This window comes from Equus caballus, chromosome 18 (genome assembly GCF_041296265.1).
Source record: "Equus caballus isolate H_3958 breed thoroughbred chromosome 18, TB-T2T, whole genome shotgun sequence".
NCBI lineage: Eukaryota > Metazoa > Chordata > Mammalia > Perissodactyla > Equidae > Equus > Equus caballus.
The window spans coordinates 50,948,582-50,970,326 of record NC_091701.1 but is presented as its reverse complement, the minus strand read 5'-3'; the positions used below and the strand labels follow the sequence as shown (position 1 = coordinate 50,970,326).

General features: G+C 40.8%; 1 protein-coding gene across 4 annotated transcripts in view; it reads right to left on the bottom strand.

Annotated features, from left to right (window-relative positions):
* The window catches only part of GAD1 (glutamate decarboxylase 1), a 42,945-nt gene that overhangs the window by 4,592 nt on the left and 16,608 nt on the right, over window positions 1-21,745 (bottom strand). For 3 of the 4 annotated variants that reach the window (XM_070241995.1, XM_070241994.1, XM_001498256.6), the window contains 9 exons: window positions 17,104-17,194; window positions 10,279-10,391; window positions 9,031-9,146; window positions 8,870-8,949; window positions 8,591-8,645; window positions 7,181-7,297; window positions 5,922-5,986; window positions 2,901-2,979; window positions 1,644-1,793 (listed from right to left, as the gene is read on the bottom strand). In XM_070241995.1, coding sequence (XP_070098096.1) covers window positions 1,644-1,793; window positions 2,901-2,979; window positions 5,922-5,986; window positions 7,181-7,297; window positions 8,591-8,645; window positions 8,870-8,949; window positions 9,031-9,146; window positions 10,279-10,391; window positions 17,104-17,194 — 866 coding nt within the window. Of the gene's footprint in view, window positions 1-1,643; window positions 1,794-2,900; window positions 2,980-5,921; window positions 5,987-7,180; window positions 7,298-8,590; window positions 8,646-8,869; window positions 8,950-9,030; window positions 9,147-10,278; window positions 10,392-11,682; window positions 11,838-17,103; window positions 17,195-21,745 lie in introns of those variants that run through there. The other variant, XM_070241996.1, reaches the window with a different exon arrangement.

Below are 21,745 nucleotides of genomic sequence, written 5' to 3'. Positions count from 1 at the left end.
ACAGAGTAACTTTATGTCTACTGAATCTAATTTAAAAAATTGGTGTTTGTACTTTGTATGGTTTTTAATTTCATTTGTTTAGCAATTCATCTTTATTGTCTTGGTGTATAATAGGTTAAAAAACCCTGACTGGTTCTTCCCCACAGGTAGTCTGAGAAACACTACTTCAGAACCCACCTTCATCAGCGGTGAGTCCTGGCCAAACATGTCCCCCACACTCCCAGGCAGGCTATCTTCCACACAACTGTGTATCATCCCTTTTTGGTGACAGGCAGGCAGGAAGATGGGGAAGTCACTGGTCTCGGTACATGCCCTGAGATTGCAATAGCTCCAACTATTGACAAACTGGTTGAGCATGAGTTTCAAAAGCCAGCATGGCTGATTAATAACAGCAGCGTGGGGGTAGTTGAGTGGGTCGGTGTTAACAAGGAGAGCAGATGCACAAGGCTGGCTTGTGGATGGCGAATGGGCCTGGGCAAAGTCCAACACTGGCAAAGCAGCAGGCACTGCTAAGCACACACCCTGGCCAGTCCACTTTCTGCTTGGGAATGAAGCTCGCACCAGGATCCCACCTCAGCAACGAATTCACTATGAGCCAAACTTCTGGCAGATGGTTCAAGACGTTATGGTTAGGCAAAACCAAGACTCAAATTGCTGAGACAGACCACGTGGCTTTTATGTTTCTAAATGATAGGGCTTATTCTCTTGTTGCAATTACAGCTACTTATATGCTTAAAATACGTCCAATTACTTTGGGGTAGAGATCAAATTCAGACTATTTCTATATTAAGATAAAATGATTTAATGAGAAAAAACCTAATAATCCATCAAATTCTTCCTACAGAAGAAATATTTGACTAGATATTTCTCTGGAAAGCCTTGTCATTTTGGTATTAGGTAGGCCCAATCTTAAACACGGAAATTATTAAAATTAACTTACAGTAGTGATATTATAAAGCTATGAAATCAAAACCACCTTTACTTGATTGCATAAAAATACTTTTGAAACAAGTAGGCAAATGGTAATCCTCTTCCTCACCCATATTTTTGGGGAAATTCCAATAGTTTGCTTTTTTTCTAGACACAGAAATGCAACCTGAAAGACTGATGGATGCAGACACATCGTGCTTCAGTCGAGCAGCAGGATTTCTCAGAATAAAGTATACATTTTCCAGAATAGTGTATAAAGTACAAATAATGGCAAAGCCATTATTTTAAATAGAACTTAAAACTTTCACGTATATCCCATGATTCGTGGCTTTATAAAGGAATTCAGGGTTCTGCACAGAATAATGCAAGAATTTTATCTTTATCTCTTTCTCTACATCTGCACTAAATAATTTCAGCATCCCTAAGGATTGCTGTGGAAGTCCTTATCTTGGCATAATTTTTAGTTCTTATAAGAGAAAGTTATAAAAAAATTTCATGCTAATTCAAATGGAAGAGATTGAACGGAGGGAAGGAGAACTTGATATAAGGAACAAAGTGATTTCATTTGCAAACAAAGAAAATACAGTTAACTCAATTCTCTAGATATTGATTACAGATAGCGAATTGTCTGTGATATATCTTTGCCTCTCTTTTGCTAGGCAGCCTGTGCAAATTACATTTCTGCTCTATTTCCTGAATTTTCTCCTTCATACCTTTGCTTTCCACATCAGCCAGAACTTGAAAATGTCCACATGGCGGCCACACTGAATTGCCTTGTCCCCAGTGTCGTAGGAGACATCATACTGCTTGTCTGGCTGGAAGAGGTATCCTGCACACATCTGGTTGCATCCTTGGAGTATACCCTATCATGAAAATCAAGACAATTGTGCATCTGTATCCACAGGTCGGACATGTGGATGGCTTTGAAACAGGGCTGGCTGGACTCGGGGCATGTGCAACCTTTCTTCTAACGTCTTTAGGAAGCCTTGCACTTGCTCTGATGTCCTTCTCTAAAACCATCCCTGGAAAAACCTTTGCCCCTTTCCCTCTGTCACCTTGATTAGAAAACGATCTTTTGTCTCAGACGCCTACAACAAGGGCCCCACTGTCCCCCTCGGGACATTTGGGAATGTGTTTGGGTATCTCAGGTTGTTTCAAAGACTGAGAAGTGCTATGGCATTTCCCCAGTGGGCAGGGGTTGTGGATACAAACTTTTCAGTGGGTGGGACAGTCTCATGCTGTCAAGAATTTTCCTCACCTAAACCTCCCCCTAAAAAGCCTTCCAGTCTTTTCCAGGGTCTCCTATGAAATAAACAGTCACTCTACTTAGAAGTGGAGTAAGGAGAGGAGTAAAGAAGTGTCTCCTACAGGCTGGAGACAGACTTTTTGGGAATGCCTCAGTGTGCAAAACTTTTACTGGAGCACAGTGCTTTCGAGGGCAGGGTCCTATTATTGGACGCTTAAAGGAGGAGATAAACCACTAATTCACTTACAGAAGCTTTTTGGTCAACATTCCTCGTTGTCCTAAGTTGACATTTGTAGTTGATGTTCCGCCTAGTTTATTTCAGCTCTTGGGACCAAAAATCATGCTAAGAACTTGAAGTATGTTCCAGTGACCACTTTGTGTCCTCACTGACGTGAGAATTGGTAGCTCACCCAATGGCTCTCACTTTTGTTTGTACTAACATGAAGGAATGGGAAATGAAGTAGTGTCCTTATCATTTCTGTCACTGAGAGGGCCTGGGCACTGAACAAGGAGGAAGGGCAGTAGAGATCAGAGGCCAAGAGGAGGCACTGGGCTAGCTGAAGGCTAACAGATAAGGCCAAGAAAGAACAGCAGTGGCAGGCTCAGTGGGCTGTCAATCTTGTGAGTTCGTCCACAAGTACTGTAAAAGACCCCACGCTTTGCTCTCCTCATGCCTTCTAAAGGATGTGCAGGCCGCCAGCTCATCTTTGGAGGGAGTACAGACCTTTTCCTTGACGAGGATGGCAGAGCACTGCAACAGCACGCCCATCATCTTGTGAGGGTTCCAGGTGACTGAGTCGGCCCTGAAAGAAGCACGTGATAGTCTGAGGAGAAGGTACACGAGTCAGCAAGAGACAACTGTCCTCTTGAGGAAAACAGCCATCACAACTCAAGTCAGTACACATTTTTGATGCTTAGTCCCCTAAATTGGCTAATTAAGTAGTAAACAAATATTTTGCAGGCAGTCTTAGGGTACTAAGTTGCAGACAGACTCTTCGAACTAACTGCTACTGATAATAGATAATATTTATGAAGAACTTATTATGTGTCCTATTGTTCTGAGAGATTTATAGGCAGTACGTCAGAATGGTGTCATGGTTAAGAACTCAGGCTTTGAAGCCAGACTGGCCAAGTCTGAATCCTAGCTCTGACATTTGCTAGCTTGGGCAAGTTACATAACTCCCCTGTGCCTCAGTTTTCCATCTGTAAATGGGGAGAATAATGTCTACTCACAGAATTGAATAAAGGATAAAAGGAATTAATAAATACAGAATGCTAATAACTCTGCCTGGATTACTTAATTCTCACAACAACCGTATGATGTAGGGACTATTATCACCTCTATTTTAGATGGAGAAACTGAGGCACAAAAGAGTTAAATACAGCACCCAAAGTCACACAGCTGGAAGTGTTGGAGCCAAGATTCAAGTCCAGGGGAACTAACTGCAAAGCCAGTGCTCAGAACCCCTCCACCAGCCTGCCTCCCTCTAGGCAACAGACTTCGGCTTCTTTCTATCTTCCTGTTCTTATGTATAAAATGGGCTGGTGATGCTGACCTACCTACTTATGAGGTAGTGTGAAGAGTGACACCTAAACGCAAGGATCAGTTGGACACTTCTAGACTTTGACTACTTAGCAGCATTGTTTACATGCTAAATGAATATGATGTTGCCAGTTTTTAGGCTGCAATGATAGCTTAACGAGATGGTCTCCTAGCAACCACATCACTCTGTCAGACACAATTAAATGGTTAAGGAGCATACTAGCTAGGATGTTACGGAAACAACTAAGTGTAATATATGATGATTAAGACTGGGGTAAGTTGCTTCAGTAGTTTACAGACTCCTTCCCAATGGCCTGGCCCACAGCTGGACTCTGCGCTTTAATACCTATGAAGGATGTTTTCCCCAGACATAGCAATTGGTTCAGAATTATGCTGCCTCTGCTCTCCCTGGAGCTAAATCCTTGCTGTGAATTTTTAACCTCTTCATCTTGCGTAGGTCCTACAGAGGGAAAATAATTTAGTGACTATAGGGTGTGCTCTGTGTTTCAACGAGAAGAGAGAAAGGCCTGAAGTGCATTTCCCCTAAGTGCCTAATAGAGAAAAGCTTTGTGAAAGAGACCTGTGAAAAGTTATAAGAAAAGTCGAACAAATGCTTATCCCATTAAAAAGCATCAGAGTCAAGACATATTTAAAAGGTAGTGGATTTAACCAATTTTCTCATAGCTTTCATCACTGGGTCTTTAAAAAGTTATATTTAGATATCATAAACTATCTTAAAGAAAATGGTTTTCTAAAGGTCGTAAAGGTCTGAAGTAAATGATTCTTTGCTGCTACAAATGGAAAATAATGAAACATACTATGGATTCAATTTCATTCAAAAGACATATGTACTTTAATATGTTAGAAAAGAAAAAGGCTAGTGCAAAATGTTTCACATTTTCCTAGACTTAAAGATGGAAAATGAAAATTGCCTGAGAAATTTCTTTGCAATTGCACTGGCTCATCTAAACTTAGTATGTTATCCTCCAAGTTATAAAGTCATATAACTGCTTCAAAGAGTCAGTCCTACTCACTTTGACACTGGCCTTTCAACACTGACCCTGAACGGAAGAAGCACAGCAGATGGAACAAAAACTCAAGCCAGAGTCCTTGATGTGAGAAGCCACTGGTGTGCTTTCCCTGATGCCTGCTTCCCGTCCACCTCTCCAACCTCAGTCTGCTCTTACCACTCACTTTGCTCCAGCCACACCGGCGCTTTGATGGTCCTCTAACTTGTCAAGAACAGTCCTGCCTCAGGGCCTTTGCACTTGCCCTTCCCACCACCTGGAATACTCTTCCTTATATCCTTGCTTCCTGTCTCCCTTTATTCCAGTATCTGCTGAAATGTCACCTTCTCAGAAAAGCCTCTGACCACCCTGTCTCAAATAGCATGCCTTGTCACTCACTGTTATCTAACCCGGTCTTATTTTTCTCTACTGTGACCAGATTAAATATCTCTTTATTTATGGACATCTAGCCCACTGGCATGTAAGCTTCAGGAGGGTAAATCTCTTGGTTGATTCATGTACTGGATACACACTTTTTAGAAAAGTGCCCTAGATGGCTGGACTGAAGGCAGGTAACTGAGTACTCACATCCATGCCTGCCTGGATCATGGTAGGTGCTCAGTAAATATTTGCTGAGTGAATAAACAAATCAATGTGAGTTCCTTTTGGACCAATATTTGGGAGTCAGGTCAAAATCCTATTTGGCTTAGAACACCCACTGAACTTGAACGATGAATAAGAAAATAAGTAAGTTAGGTGAGCTGAGGGTCCGCCCCCTTTCCCAGCAGTGAGCCGAATGAGAAAGCAGAGTGAAATGAATCACTGCCCCTTCCTACACCATTGGCAAACCCTCCTTTTACCTCCAGATCCCTGCACTGCTTAGTCTCTCTCCTCTCCCACCTGGGCACCTAGCGATAACACCTATTGTCGCGCTCATCACATTGTGTGCAACTGTTCATTTGTCTTTCTAAATTGTGAACTCATTGAGGTGAGGCCTCATTTGACTGGGAAACCATTCAGTTTTGATTTCCCAGTGTCTAGTATACAATAAGTGCTCAATAAATGCCTATTGAACTAAAATGGGCTTAATCAGATTGAAATAAGATATGTGGAATCCAGGCAGGGACATCACAGACCCCGCAGTGCAGCATGTTTGATGGCCTGAATGGAAGGAGGCCAGGAGCTCAGCCCTTACCTTTCTATGCCACTGAGCTTATGGCGGTGCTTCCTGGACATGAGTAGCCCACCGCCCCAGGCAGCCTGTGGGGCAGAGAAAGGAGAGAGAGGGGGAGCGACGACATTTAAGAATCCGAAACCAGTCACTGCACACCTCTAGTAAAACATGAGAGAGAGCGTAAACAGTGAAAAACATAAGCCTCTCCGACAAAAGGAACCCACACTGATTGTTCAACCAGTGGCAGTTGTAAATAGTCGCCATTTGTCATTTCCTCTTCAAAAGTTCCTCCAGGTTAGTGTTACAGTAGCTGTGTGAGTGATACAGGTAAATCAGGTTTGAGCCTATGGTGCTAAGACCCACGGCCCAAAGCACTCTGGAAAGCCAGACACACTCCCTGAGCTCCCCCAGGAGGCTCTGGAAGTGACATGAAGGACCGGAGCCTGCCATCTGACTCTCCCCAGGGTAGATTTCTAAGGGCTCCTGAAAAACTCAGAAAGCAGCAGCTGGGCTTGGAGGTCCCACAGCAGCTCCTGCAACAGCATGACATTTTTCTGGGTACCCTGATGCATGTCAACTGAATAGCTTGGGATGCCATGGGACACGAGAACAGCCTTTGTTAGTCATTTGTTCAACAGCAGGGCAGGTTACCCCATTTTCCCCTTGTGAGAAGTTATATCCATAAGAGAACGGAGAGAGACAAAGGAAAAACACACCACATATGTGAAACCCAGCCACACATGTGAAAATGTACCTTTTGTGTTCCTGGGAAAATTTGGCACTAAATCTTAGTTGATAACACCTTCCACATACCACCTTATTTTTCCTACATGCACCGGATACATTTTTTTTTTCTTCTCCAGAAAAGTGTCACAGATGGCTGGACTGAAGGCAGATACCTGAGTGTTCAGATTCATGGCCACTTTCTCTATGTTCGTTGTATCTTATATTTTTTTCCCCTCTGAAATCAGTTATATTTAACTCTGTAGCCATTTGTCCAGACAAAAGTTTCCTGGCAAGGTGATGGGGACCATATTCTAGCAGGAACCACAGTAGACAGCAATTGGCCAGTAAGAAATTGGATGAGTCCCAGAGCACGTACAGGCCCGAGGTGTGGCCCCGTCACGAATGGCCAGCTGGGGGCCAGAGAAGAGTGGGACTAATGTGGTGTGGAGGGAGAGCCGGTTGGGGCATTGGGAGAAGCTGGAGGCAAATCATAAAGCAGAGCTGCTTCCACTCCGCCAAGTGGACTGGTTCGCGCTGTGAGTTATAGCACTTACATCGACGTGCAGCCAGAGGTTATATTTCTCGCATATATCTGCAATCTCCTGTATCGGATCAAAAGCCCCATAAACAGTTGTGCCAGCAGTTGCATTGACATAAAGAGGAACGTATCCCTAGAAGGGAAGAGAGACAGGCTGATTAGCCTTATTAGCCTTCCTCCTTTCCACTTGAAGTAGAAGAATTGTAGTAGCATTTATTTCTAACAGACATCAGCTAAGTTGGTGTGGCATCAGATACTCTATCTGAGGACATTCTTCGTTGGTTCATTCACTCATTCATTCATTTACTCAACAACTATGTTTTGAGTGACGTTTATGTGCCAGGCCTTATAGATGCTGGAATACAGCAGTGAGCAGAACTGGCGAAGATTTACATTCTCGTGGGGAGTGACAGACAATAAACAAAATTAAATAAGCCAAATATACAGTATGTTTGACAGTGGTAAGTTCTACGGCAAATAATAAAGCAGGAAAGAGTAATAAGAAGTGTTTGGAGCGATGGGCAGGTAGCTCTGAATGTCATCTAGGTATTGTACGTTTGAGAAGCTGGGTTTTTCTAAGTGTATTGATGTAATATTTATACTGAAGCATTGTTTGGTTATTTAAAACATGTCTATATACTGTGAAAGCTGAAACATTCACTAGTAGTGGACGTGGTAAAATTTTGATGTGAACAAGAAGTAAATGAGGAAGGGCAGTAACAGGGCTAAGACAGGCTCGGGGAAATCTATGAGTCCCAGGGGTCTTTTTGATACTCAGCTCCACCTACGCTCCTTGCTCAGTCCTGGTGACATTTCCATCCATCTCCTCTACTGAGACCCCAGCAAACAACAACAGTCAGAGGAGGAGGTACAAGAATGTAACCAAAACAATGAGTTGGTAAATGGCCTGACAGCTACCTGGCAGTGTCTTGTGGATAAATCTGTTCTATGAGATTTTTTTGTTTTAATAGAATTTATTGGGGCTGGATTCACCAAGCATCATGGGCCATCTGCCAGGGCATGGAAGCACTTTGCTAAACAGAATCCTAAGCTAAAATGATATTTGTTAAAATAAGATCATACCTAACAAGTAGCAAGTGAAAACAATTAGATTGTATCTTCATGATGCTCGGTAGTGGATTTATTGAAGTACATCAAACTAATCATTTGGCACAATGAAGATAGGACAAGTGGTTTAATAACCGAATTTTCCATTTTTGAAAAAAAAAGTTGACATTGTATAGATACAGCTTTAAAGCCAAACCATCTCACAAGTTGGAAGCAAGCAAACACCTGAGAATAGAATTTTAGAAACACAATAAAATTATCTCTTATATTATCAAAGACTTTTATTGTCTAGGGCAGAAAGAAGTTATTTCTAAAAATTTGTATTCACTAGAGTCTAGATGCACCATAGAGTACATACCTTTTGCTTGGCTTCAAGAATTTTTGCCTGTAAATCAGCTGGAATTATTTTCCCCCTGTAATTATTATAAAAGGAGAGAAATTAAAATGAAGAACCAATGAAATTGCACATGAAAAAAACTTTAGCAGCAGCAAAAAAGTAATTTAATAGGATATTCTCAACAGACCATTAGCAGCTTGGCACACTGTACTGAGTCAGTCCTTAAGCACAATAAAACAAATTTAACAGATGAACACATTTAATACATCAAGAACCTAATATTCACTCTCTCCTGCCTACCTTTCATTGCACTTTATCAAAATCACATTGTCGGTTCCAAAGCCAAGTGCAGCCCCAGCTTTCTTTATGGAATAGTGACTCTGCAACAAACAGAGGCTTGAGGTTAGAAGTTAGATGGTCTCTTGGAAAACACAATCCATGAACAGGAACACCCAACTCACATGTTCTGAGGTGAAGAGGACCAGTTTGGGCACCGCCGCCATGCCCTTTGTCTTAACTTCCGGGAAGTACTTGTATCGAGCAGCCATGATGCTGTACATGTTGGATATAGCTCCCCCTATCAGCAAGCAGACACATTGGGAAGTGTTGAGGCTCCCTCATTATTGTTTCTAACAAAATATGACCTGGTGTCTCAAGAAACAAGGGAGGTCAGAGAGGGGAAGGACACTATCCTGAAAGGGTTTGCTGGCTTCCCTATTGCCAGGGCTTCCCTCTGGACCCTTTGCCCTGGGAATACAAATAATCATACTCATTACCAAAACCATCTAGGCAATTTGGCTGATTCACCTACTCCAGCGTCCATCCCACCTGAAGCCTACACAGAAATCTAAGAGGTGGCAGCAGCAGTGGCTGCAAAGAGATGGGTGAATTACAACCTTCCTGCTTCCACTTTCTGTTCAGTCTATTTACTGAACAAAGATGAATCTGTTCTCTGAGTCAGAAAGACAGAGAAAGAGAGAGAGTAATGGAGCCTACAGAAGGAAACTGTGACATTGCCTGGATACTCTCCTCAAAGAACAGCCCAACTGAGCTGACTCATTTAAGAGACCTCAAAGTTTATTAAAATAAATCCAAACTCATGTTTACTCAAATAAAGATGCAAGGAGAACTGAGGTAATTAGTTATTTCTGGCCCATACAAACTAATCACTTTTGCATCAATCACTTGGCAATTAAACAGGCAAATTCATGGTTAGCTTGTATTGCCTGGACAATTGCAATTCTTATTTCTTCTCTTCCCCTTGTACACGATCACACTGTCTCTGATGCCATCCCAAACTCCTTCCTACTTCCAAGAATATCTGTCTTTGTTTTAAAGATTCTTATTGTATCTACATCGAACTAGAGATTCAAAGTAGATATACTATTCTGATCAAATCGCTCAGTCAATTGATAATCTTGATTCACTGATCCCCAGCTTAATCAAACTACTGTTAACAGGTCAGAGTTGTTTAGCACGACTTAGGTCAAGCCTTTGTTAGTTTGTACAGATTTAGGCACAGCCTTTGTTGGTTGGGACACAGAGAATCTGGCACTCTTGCTAGCCTTCACCCTGACAAAGACAGGAAGGCAGAAGTATTGAGAAATATATTTTAAGGTCATTATTCTTCATGTTTAGTGTTCTCAGGAGTCCCAAGAATCCATACTACAAACCTTGAGGAGAGTCAGGGAAAGAGAACAGAAACCTACCAGGAGAAAATATCCCATCACCATCTTTACTTGACCATCCAACTATCTCTCTCATCTTCTTAAGTGTTATTTGCTCCATGAGAACAAACACTGGTGCAATTTCATATGTAAACCTGAAAACGTGGTGAGAAAAAGAATGAAAATAAAGAAATCAAACCACTTATTTGGGGAACACACATGATTGGTTGAGTATTTGTATTTGGGTTCTAAAAAAAATTGTTCAAAACCACTAAAACAATTCATTTCCTGGAAATGCATTAAGTTACCAATCACAAAATGTCAGAAACCAGCCTGGGTTACCGAGAGAGGTGGTGGAAGTCCCTGCCTGGTGATTCTCCACCAAAAAAATAGATTCTTATCTGAATGGAATGTCATAGGTGTCGTCCACCCAGAGAAACAGAGGGAAAGAAAATGATTTTTATGGGTCCCTTTCACCTCTAAGACTGTAGGACAATTCCAATATTAATTGAAAAAATATATTCTAAGTTCTACATAAAATTGGTTTGCAGCATTTTAAAAAAACCTGTTTTATACAATCTATAAAATCCAGAGCCAAAGTCTATCTTTTAAAAACACTGTAAACATCTGAAAGCTAACTGTGAAGGTAATTGGAAATATTGACCCAGGTTTTAAAGATCTCAATATAATTATCTACATGGTTTTTCTACTGATAATCCCCAAAGACAGCTATGTTTCTGTAATTCTCTGAAGTCAATATCTGTCAAGAATAATTATAAGTGATGATTTTCTAATTACAATTATAAATATCAAGACAATGGTCAACTGGCATACACAGCCAACGGTGGGCATCAGATATCCTGGTAGGTTAGCTTTTTCTTCTAATGAACTGATTTAAAGGTAGCAAGCCATGTTCTTCTCAAAGCAATTCAAAACAGAAGCACAGTCTGGTAGACTAGTCATTGAAACAAGATCGTAGTACCAAGGATAGGGCTTAAGAGAAATCAAAGAAGGTCCATCCATAGAAAATTAAGCCAGAAAACAAAAAGCTATTTACTGACTCTGAGGCTCTTTGCCTTTCTTCTTTTCGCTCGGTCTTCTTAAGCATTAGAGTCTGTGGGCTTGGTGCAGACCATGCTTGCTGAAGAGAGATTCCTAGATTGACTCACCTGAGTGATATGGGGAGACTTTATCATTGATTAGGGTGTTTGGGCTGAATGCCAGTGCTGAGGACAAATGGCAATTCTTGCTGCCTTGATAATTTGAAAATCTATTTGCAAGGATGAGATAACAATTGTTGTACATAAGACACAGGTGAAGCTACTAAGTTTTAATCATGGAGAAAAAAAGCAATCAAATTAATCACATAGGGGTAAAAGAGGACAAAGAGATCCTGGAGGATCCTCAGGATATATCTGTTGGTAGAAGAGTTTTGTTTCCAAAAAGAATATGTTCATTTTCCTTGGACCCTTGAAATTTAGGAGAAAGACCCTTGGAAATCATGTGTTCAGTTACCATCACCTCTGGAGGTCACAATCATGCTTTGGTTCTGCTCTGAGCCCCATCACCGTAGCAACCAACACTCCCTCATGTCTGATGGCCTGATAAAGGAAGAAGAAGAGAAGGATTCCTGGTTTAGCCTGTGCTGCTGAGTGTACCAAGAGGCAAACTCATGATGTGCTTCTAACCATTCTTGAACAAATGTGTTATCAAAAGTGTCACTGATTTTTGGAAATGTTGGAATGCCAAAAATGTTTGTGTGGTGAAGAGGAACTGGTGGCAGTGTGTGTGCTGGAATTGCACAACACCCAATGAGAAGGCTCTCTGGGTTAAGGCAAGGAACAAATGGAATCATACACCGTAATATCAAAACCTTATCAAGGATTGGATGGAAGCTGAGTTGGAGTCAAGTCAGTGTTAGATGCCAGGCAGGAACCACATGGGGAAGGGTGAAGGGATGGAACTGAAAGGCCAGGGGCTTGTTCCACATCATGATTTGAATCAATTTGGGCCCCAGGTTTGCATGAATTATTGATCCTGTCTAAGGACCAGAATATGAGCATTACTCTCAGGATTAGGAGGAAGAGTCTCGAGAGTTTGATCACGAGACTATCTGATCTCATCGATTTCAATTTCCTTATCTGTACCAGGCACCCAATTCCTAAACCTTTCTTTCAGTTCTGTTCAACAAATACTTACTGAGTGACTATTCTCTGTCAAATGGCATCTTACGTACTGAGGAGACAAAGATGTTATAAGACACCATTCTCAACCTTGAGGCGGAAGCTTACTAGGATGAATTCAGCATCTTATTCTTGACCTTGGTGCATTCTGTTTGACAGACTCTGCCTGGGTTTGAAAGACTAGTTATCTCACAGCTAATACCAAGCTTATCCCAATTCATGGTCTTAGTCCTGACAACCTCTCCTGGAAGCTGGCAGATTGGTCCATAACTGTTGATCCTCAGCCAGTTCTGACAAACGGGCTAACATGGTGTTCCCTGTTCATGACGCTTCTCTGACCCTGCCTTCCCATCCTAGAATATGTTTACAACTGAGAGTCTGCCTGCACCCAAAGTCTTATAGAAGGCCTTGAAGTTCACTCTAGAGCAGTGGTTCTTAACTTAACTGGGGTCAGAGATGCCTGTGGGAATCTTAGGAAAGCTATAGTCCCTCTCTCCAGGAAGAAAATGAGGATATGCGCATCATTTTGAATACAATTGTAGGAGATTCTCCTTTTGCAACCTGAACTCTAAGTTAGGTACCCTTTCCCTAAATGACAGAAGAAAGCAGATAAAGTCAAGCGATCAAAGGCCAAATATGGATTCAGAAGAAGCTGGTTAAATACTAAAGCCAGAGCAGAAGATGATGTTTCAAAATCAGAGAACAAGAAATGAAACCTGCAAAAAGCTCTGAGGTGAAGCATAAGAACCAAGAACGTGGGATTAGAAGTAAGGGTATAAAATAGCAGGATGGTGACACTCATGGAATGACACTAGGAGAGTTCTGAGCCTCTCTTTATGCTGAGTAGGGTAGTGAGTCAGCCCTTTGTTAGTGGTTCAACTCACCTTCCCAGTGGGATTCACTCTGAACTAAGGCAAATTAATTAAGAAGCTGTGTTTCTCTTACAGCGGAGTCTGCTGGTTGCTAACCAATATCATTTTTCCCTTGCTTCATTCAATTTTATTTAGAGTTGCAATTTACCCAGATCAAAGACTGCATTTTCCAGCTTCCCTCCCCAGGTGTGGCCATGGGACTAAGTTCTCACTAAAGGATGCTATGGAAAATGTTGTGTGGAGCTACTGAGATGGTTTCTTTAGAAGGAAAGACTGTATTCCCCTTTTGCCCACCCACCCTTCCTCCCCTCCCTTCCTTTCTTCCTTTCTTACTCCCTTTCTCTACCAATTCCTCCTCCCTCCCTCCTTCCTGAGTTCTAGAACACATAAGTGATGGTTAGAGCTCCAGCAGCTAGCCTGCACCATGAGGTGACTCTGAGGATGAAAGCCGTGTGCCACAATATGGATCAGAAAGGCACAAGGAACCTAGATCCTTGGTGACTGCCAAACTGGGAACTTCTTTAATGAGAGAAAGAAATAATTTTCGATGTTGACACTCCTTTTAGATTTCCCTGCCTTACAGATGTGGCAGGTGGTCCATCTTTGCCTTAAAAGGAACTTAGTGAACCCCTCTGGTATCCAGAGATGAGGAGAGACAGAAAAAAGAGCTGGGGGCCAAAGGGATGGGTATGAATGGCGACAGTGACCTGTTGTGTGAGGGGGAGGCTGTCTTTCCTAGGTGTGTGCATGGCACCTTGCATATATTGGGCAGTTAAGACTGGTGCCTTTTCTAGTCTTCAGAATCACTCTATAGGATGGATATTATTACTCCCCCATTTTCCTGAAGAAGAAACTGAGGTTCAGAGAAATTCCATGCTTTGTTCTAAGATCTCACAGTTAGTATGTTTCAGAGTCAGAATTCCAAGTCATTTACATCACAGCTGCTTTTCTATGACAAATGAGACCTGTTCACTGCAGGTTCCTCTCTAACAACCTGCCTAGTAGTATAAAATGACTGATAGCTCCCATATAAAATTCCTCCTGTGTAATTTCTATGAAAATAAAGCACTAGATACTTGAAATCATAACCTCAGAACAAAGGGCTGTGATAGATCTTGCCATTAAGATTATGTATTATCACTAGGAGCTTGAGGGCAGGCTATTGTTTACAGTTGGGCACTGTTCAACTTGCACAGTTGTACTTGGTGGTCCTGTTTTGGAAAAAAAAGAGCTGTACGTGCTGTGGACAACCACACATTTGTAAAGTTTTCTTTGGATCTTCACTGGGTCCTTGCTTGGACGAGCACATCTCGAAGCTATATGCACAGGCATGTATAAAAGCATGAACATAAGTGTTCTTTCTATTCTAACGGATACTCACACTTTGCCACTTGAATTAGGATATTGGATAGTTCTTTTAAAAAGACTACACTGAGGCATGTAGTTACTATTCTCTATTACCAGTGCTACCCAAACTCAATGATGGTACAGTTCAAAAAAATGAGTATATCACTAATTAGATCCACTTTGCCAGAGAAAGATCCTTTTGCCCCTCTTTCGCAGACTTATTTTGAACACTGTTCCCAGTTCGAGAAGGAACTGTCACAAGGGAGCAAATTTCTGCATAAACTCCTGACAGTGCTGCCACATTTCATGATCTTCCAGGGGAACCGGCTTAGAACAATTTCTAGATAATAGTTATTACTTCTTCAGACAATGCCTTGTCTCTAGCACTGACAGGAACTATTTCACTATTTTAAATAACCTTCTCTATCGATCTGTTGGAATCGGATCATATTTTATAAATATCCACTATTCAGTACAGCTGCAATTACTATGTGCCATTTAGTTGGACTGGCCTTGACCTCAGATGGCTGGGACATATTTTAGTGTTTCATGGCTGAGCTGAGGTAAGAGAAGAATGAAGGACTTTGATTTTATGAACATATACAAAAAAAAAAGAGAATTTGTGAGATTTCTCTGGTTGAAAAAAGACTTTTAAGAGAATATCAGGTCATAAATGATTCAAAGGGGTGAGTTCCTTTTATTCATCTGGAGATTGGGCTATATATATTAGGATATCGCAGCTGAGAGGCCTACAGAATACACACTTAAAGACAATGGGTGAATTCAGTGCCTATATTAATAGGGGTACTTGGGCCTTAATGGATATGTGCCTTTTACTCTATTTTTCTCATTTATTTTCCAAATAGTTAAGCTTTTAAAATAGCTGTACACTCTAATTAAAATAGTTCCTTGGGGTGAGATGCTTCAACTCAGCATTAGTGTCTTTTTTGAAGTTATAATGAGTATGTTATGATGTCTGTGCTTGCTATTTTTATCTCATAAATCATACTACAGTAAAGATTGCAAAGCAGAGTTTTTTGTTTGAGGAAGCCATACAGGCAATTGTATCTTTGATCCCAATTCCTCTTGGCCCTTTGCACACTTGGTGCTCCAACACGGACATGCCGTGAAGTTAACCATGACTTGCAAGCAGGGAGCATGAAAACCATTTTTGTTTTCAATCAACTGAATCCTTTATGCCTTTTAGCACTAAAGGCTTCACTTGTCACATTCCCTTTTAAAAATTTGTCATTGTTGTTTTAAATTAGCAAACAAAGCAGGAATCTTTAATTAATAGAAACTTTTCCAAATGTAGTTAAGTATTGAGAGTCACAGCACTAAATAGCTTTGGAACATCCATGAGCCAAAATATAATTTTAAAGTGTCCTTTCAGGTTTTGTGGCTGGTAGTAGTTTGTTTAAGAAAAACAGAATACCTTGAACTTCAGTGACTTACATTCTATCTTGATGTCAAATGGAATTTCTCATTTTAAACAATACCACCCTTTCCCCTAAACTCATTTTTCAAATCTACTTTACCATGAACTTAAAAAGTGAATGGTTATTTTCTAAATATTTCCACAGTGACTAAAATCCATAGAATTCTTATGTAGCCATTTGAAAATTATTGTAGAAACTTGTTTCATTATTTTCCTCTGGATGCTTTAATAGAACATGGTGCCATCATCTGGGTGTAAAACATTATCATAGTGTTGAGAGGAAAAGACAGGACTCAGTAGGCTATGACGACCCTCCATCAACTTGTGACCTGTCTTTGTCTTCAAAGAGGGCATGGCTATGCAGAAGAAACTGTGGGGTGATTGCAAGAAGACTACCCAGCTAGTACTTGCACCCACCAGGACCTTAGAGTCAGTTTCATATAAATTTACAAAAACTTAGAAACAAATGAAGTCTTTACCTATTCAAACAAGGACAGCAAAAAATGTCAAATTCAGAAAAACAATCAGTTATTTTGAAAGGAATATATAATGTATCACTGCCAGCTGAATTCTGTTTCAGAATTTTTAGCTAAGCAATAGGCTGATCAGATTGGCTTGTGGCTTTATAGAAGTTTTAACTATGAAGGAAATATGACTTAAATGATAAGGACCAACACTCTTAGATGCGAAAATGGACCAAGATCATAGTCCGAAACATGACCTCTTCAGATACATCATTAAGAGATATGGAGTCTTTTAACATGGAATTTCACACTAAATTTTGAAAGCTAGAGTTGTTATTTTTCATGACCATGATCTTATTAAATTGCATTATTCAATTAAAAATAGTTTATCGAGTATTTACTATTAAATCAGAACTGTGATAAACCCAAAAGATATTAAGAGAAAAGATGACTGGGGCAAGTGTAATAAAATGATTATAAAACCATCAGAATTGGACTTTTAAAGCAACAAGGCATAATCATACATCATGGTTGCTTATATGAAAATAATATGTGAAACTCACATATTGGTATTGGCAGTTGATGTCAGCCATTCGCCGGCTAAACCAATGATATCCAATCCAGTGGAGAGCTGATTGAAAAATCGAGGATGACCTAGAGAGACAAGTAACAGGCAAGCATTAAGGCAAAACCAGATTTTTCAAGCTATCTTCAAAGTAAAAGACTGGCCACATTGATGGGGCCTCTATCCCAATGATCTGTCTCATAGGGCTGCCCACGAATATCAGAGAAGGAATGGTAGGTTGGCCCATCCTATTCCAAACTTAATGATGTCCCCCAGTCTTATATGTTTCTAAAGCATAAGGCTTTTTTTTTTGTTTCCCAAAAATTCTTTTTTTTCTGAGGAAGAGTCACCCTGAGCTAATATCTATTGCCGATCTTCCTCTTTTTGCTGAAGAAGATTCGCCCTGTGCTAACATCTGTTGCCAATTTTCCTCTTTTTGTATGTGAGCCGCTGCGACAGCATGGCCACTGACAGATGACTGATGTAGGTCCACGCCTGGAACCGAACCCAGGCTGCCAAAGCAGAGCGTGCCGAACTTAACCACTAGGCCACCAGGACTGGCCCCATAATGCTTTTACATTGAAAAAAGAAAATCCAATATCATGAAACTAATAATTTTTCCAGTATCTTATTTGTTGATTTCCAGAAGAACTCCTCTGCTGTATTTATTTTTTTAATTAGAAATCAGGAGGTGGTGGTCCTGATTTTCCCCATAAATGTTTCAGCTTTTAATTTAACATCCCAAGGATTTAATCCACAAAGCAAGGTTTACTGACAGATTACTGACAGAGGAGAGGCTGTGGGCCTCAGAGAGGGTTCATGGCTCTGTGGACTACACCAAGCCTGGGGAAAGTGTCAGCTCTAATGCTGATGCTGAGGGCGTGCCATCACTCTCTGGGTCTCTGTGTCAGTCAAATATGATGTCAAGCATTGGTGGTGTTTTGCCCATATATAGTCAGGTGATTGTTAAACTAAATTTATTGCTGAGATGACCTGGCATCTCCTCTGTGAAACAGGGGCAGACACAGCCTCATTCACTAGTTGAGTTGTTGATAAAATAATTGTTATTACCATATAACTCTAAAGCCATTTGCAACACAAAGTGTGCTTTAACAGGCTTTGTTCTCAGCAAATTCAGGATTGTTGCCAAGTTTTGGCCAACTTGGCGTTCACAGGAAAACTCAACCCCACATCAGCAAGCTTGGCTCAGCTGTCATGGAGGCATCAATGCAATAGATTATCTAGGGTTGTGAGACACAGAACTGGTGTTAGAAAGATATGCTGACTGCTGTGTTTCCAGTGGAAATTGCTTTTGCCTCTGAAATAACTGTTAGAGAGCTAGTGTTTGAACGTTCCTGGTCTAAGCACCCTCTCTGAGAATGTCTCTTCTTCCCCAGATGTGAGGGGGACTCATTCAGGACATCCGGACTGTGACTTCCTAGATCAGAATAAAACAATCCTTGCATCTCAAGAGTCATCAAAAAATACTACTAATCTTCAGGAAAAAAATGAAAGAAGTATAAACAGTAAGCTTAGTGTACGCATGGGACCATATTCCAGAAATTTATGTAGACTACTCTAAATAGATTAAGTTAGCCCATTTTACTCTACTTTGCTCAGTGCCAATATAATCTATGAGATCTCCTGCAACATAACTGATTTTGTTGAAATCCATTAAAAAATATATGCAATACCCATTTGAAAACTTTTAACAACAAACATTACATTTTAAGACAGGACTGAATCATAAATAAATCTGATCACACCATTTGACAATGAATCAAAACTATGTAGCATAGCAGAGACAACAGATAGACAAACAGACTGACACAAATGCCCTCAAATAAAAGGGAAACAGTATCTCTTTGGCCATTAAAATATAAAGGACATGAGTTGTCCAAAACCTTACTTTTATCTTACGGCTACAGCCTTATGCCCTCCCCGCCAAATCTTATGCTGTGCCAGAATTTCTATCAAGTAACAAGACGACCTACTTTAAATTCAATTTCAACTCTCTATATGCAACGAAAATAACAGATGATAGAAGTGGTACTGAGCAGCACATGGCCTAAAGTCAGGCATGGGGAGACCGACACAGTTATTTTTCAAAGTAAAGTTTTTCAACAAATAAACTTCAAGGAAAAACAAGAGAGATGGAGGGGGAAATCTATTGATTAAGGGACATACTAAGCAATTGCAATGTGAAGGACTTATTTGGATTCTGACTTGAATTATAACAAAATAAAACAAAACATTTATGACATTCATGAGACCATTGGAAATTTGAACACTGACTGAATATCTGATACTAAAGAACTGTAAATTTTGGAGTTTTTGGATGTAACAATGATATTGTGGTTATTTATATTTTAAAGAGTTCTTGAGGATAAAGAATATTTATAGATGAAATAATATGTGGGGGATTTGCTTCCATCTAATATAGAAGAGGAAGAGGGTGGGGGTACAGGTGAAACAAAACTGGCAGGAGTCGATAACAGCTGAAGCTGGGTGTTGGGTATATAGGGTTCATTATACTATTCTACCTTTGTTTTAAGTTTAAAATTTTCCATTAAAAAAAGAAAAACCAAGAAAGTTGGCACATCTACTGTGGCTGAGGGCTGACTAGTATCTGTCTCAGTTCTTGGAGAATCTATACATACTGGTTCCTTTTTCAGAAGTCTTTTGTTAATTTGTAGATAAATTTCCAAATGCCATCATCATCCCTTCACAAGCTGTACCCAGATCAGTATGTTTTCACAATTAAAACTCAATTCATTATTTTGGCTGAGCATTAATATCCTTTTTCTAAAAACAATCTTCCACTGTGTGCAGCTACCTGCAAGGTTTACCCTATTGCTCTGGAGTCTACATCTAAATTACAGACCAGGAACCAGGAGCTGTGCCTTCACCTGGCAGCAACAGTACACTTTGCCAGGGTCCACACCCTGAGACGCAGCAGAAGGAAGATTATGAACTCCATAAATGCAAATATCTGCTCCCAGAAGCTGCTCTGAAGAACAAGGATGGATGGCTGCAGGCTATGTGTCTAAGTGGATTCATACACTGGACCAATAAGAGTCCATGCTTCTCTGATCATGTGATGCTTCAGTTGTAGGCAATATGAGTAACTATTATAACAAATCTATGTATTTTTCTAGGCTTAAATGATAAAAATATGTGGTCTCATTTCTCTGAGAAAGTGTGTGTAGAGTGACCTGACAAAATAAAAAACACTGGACCATAGCAAGTCAAGCTAAAACACACATGGAGAATTCTGACTCTTTTTTATCCAGCCAAATAACACTAATTGATCTCCATCAGGAACAGGTTAGCCGTCAGACCAAGATGTGATGTAACTAAATTGATGAGCGTGCTTTTCTCTAAAAATCAGTCTGCAATATAATTGTCTTGTCCGTTCTGCAGTTATTTAAGGAAGCTACACTTATTCCACTGGTGTTGGCAGACCTCAAAAGCTGTTTGGGATTCCTTATTTAAAAATGCCTCTTGGGCCAGCCTCATTATTTCATTACAACACTTGTTTTTGATATCCAGTAGCCTTATTCAGCTCTATTACCACCAACCTCCCCAGACTTATGGTCAAATGACTAGGAAGAGTGAGAGCGATAATAAAGCAGAGGGAGAGAGAAAGAACAAGGGGCAACCAGTTGTGGCCTCAGGGGTTTCCCTGTAGTGGCAACTATGCCATGAAATGCCAATTACTGTAGGTCTGTCTGCTCAAGAGCTCAAGAAAGCCAGGTTGCATGGGGGAAAACGAGTAGGGAGAAGAAACCACTGCTTCACTCCTAGGCTAGAAACAGCCAGCCATAGATCCAAAAAGTCCTAGACCTTGAGGCAACTGGAAAGTAACCACTTTGGTCAGGATTGCTGATTAGAGAGGGTTCCTGTAACATGAGTAGGAGGCAGGAGGGTATCCTCAAGGGCTCCCTTTTGGAGATGGGAGTTGGTGACTCAGGGTGTCTAAACTCCAGAGGTTGGAGTAGAATGTGAAGGACGTGTACTTGTGTAATTTTCAGTGTAGCCAATAGAAGGTGTTGAGGGTTGAACTGTGTCCCTCAAAAAGATATGTTCAAGTGTTAACCCCTGCTTCCTGTGAGTGACTATATTTGGAAATAGGGTCTATGCAGATGTAATCAAGTTAAGACAAGGCCATATCGGATTAGGATGGGCCCTAATCCAGACTGGTGTCTTTATAAGAAGAGAGGAACTTGGACACATACACAGGAAGAATGCCATGTGAAAGTGAAGGCAGAGATTGAGGGTTGCATCTAGCCAGGGAATGCCAAGCAATACCCTCGACCACCAAAAGTTGGAAGAGAGAATGATGGATCCTCTCCGAGAGTCTTTGGAGACAACATGGCCCTGAAGGCACCTTGATTTGGAACTTCCAGCTTCCAGAATTGTGAGAATAAATTTCTGTTGTTTCAACTCACCCAGTTTGTGGTAATTAGTTATGGCAGGCCCAGGAAACTAATACAGGAAGGGAAGGAAAGGGGCACAATTCTCTCCAGTTTCAGGGACAGGCAAGAGTAGGATTTATCAGAATGACATAGGCATGAAAATGGAAGCGAGAAAAGAAGTAGGGGATGGGTCGCTCTGCTCTTTAGGTTGTGAATAGCCTA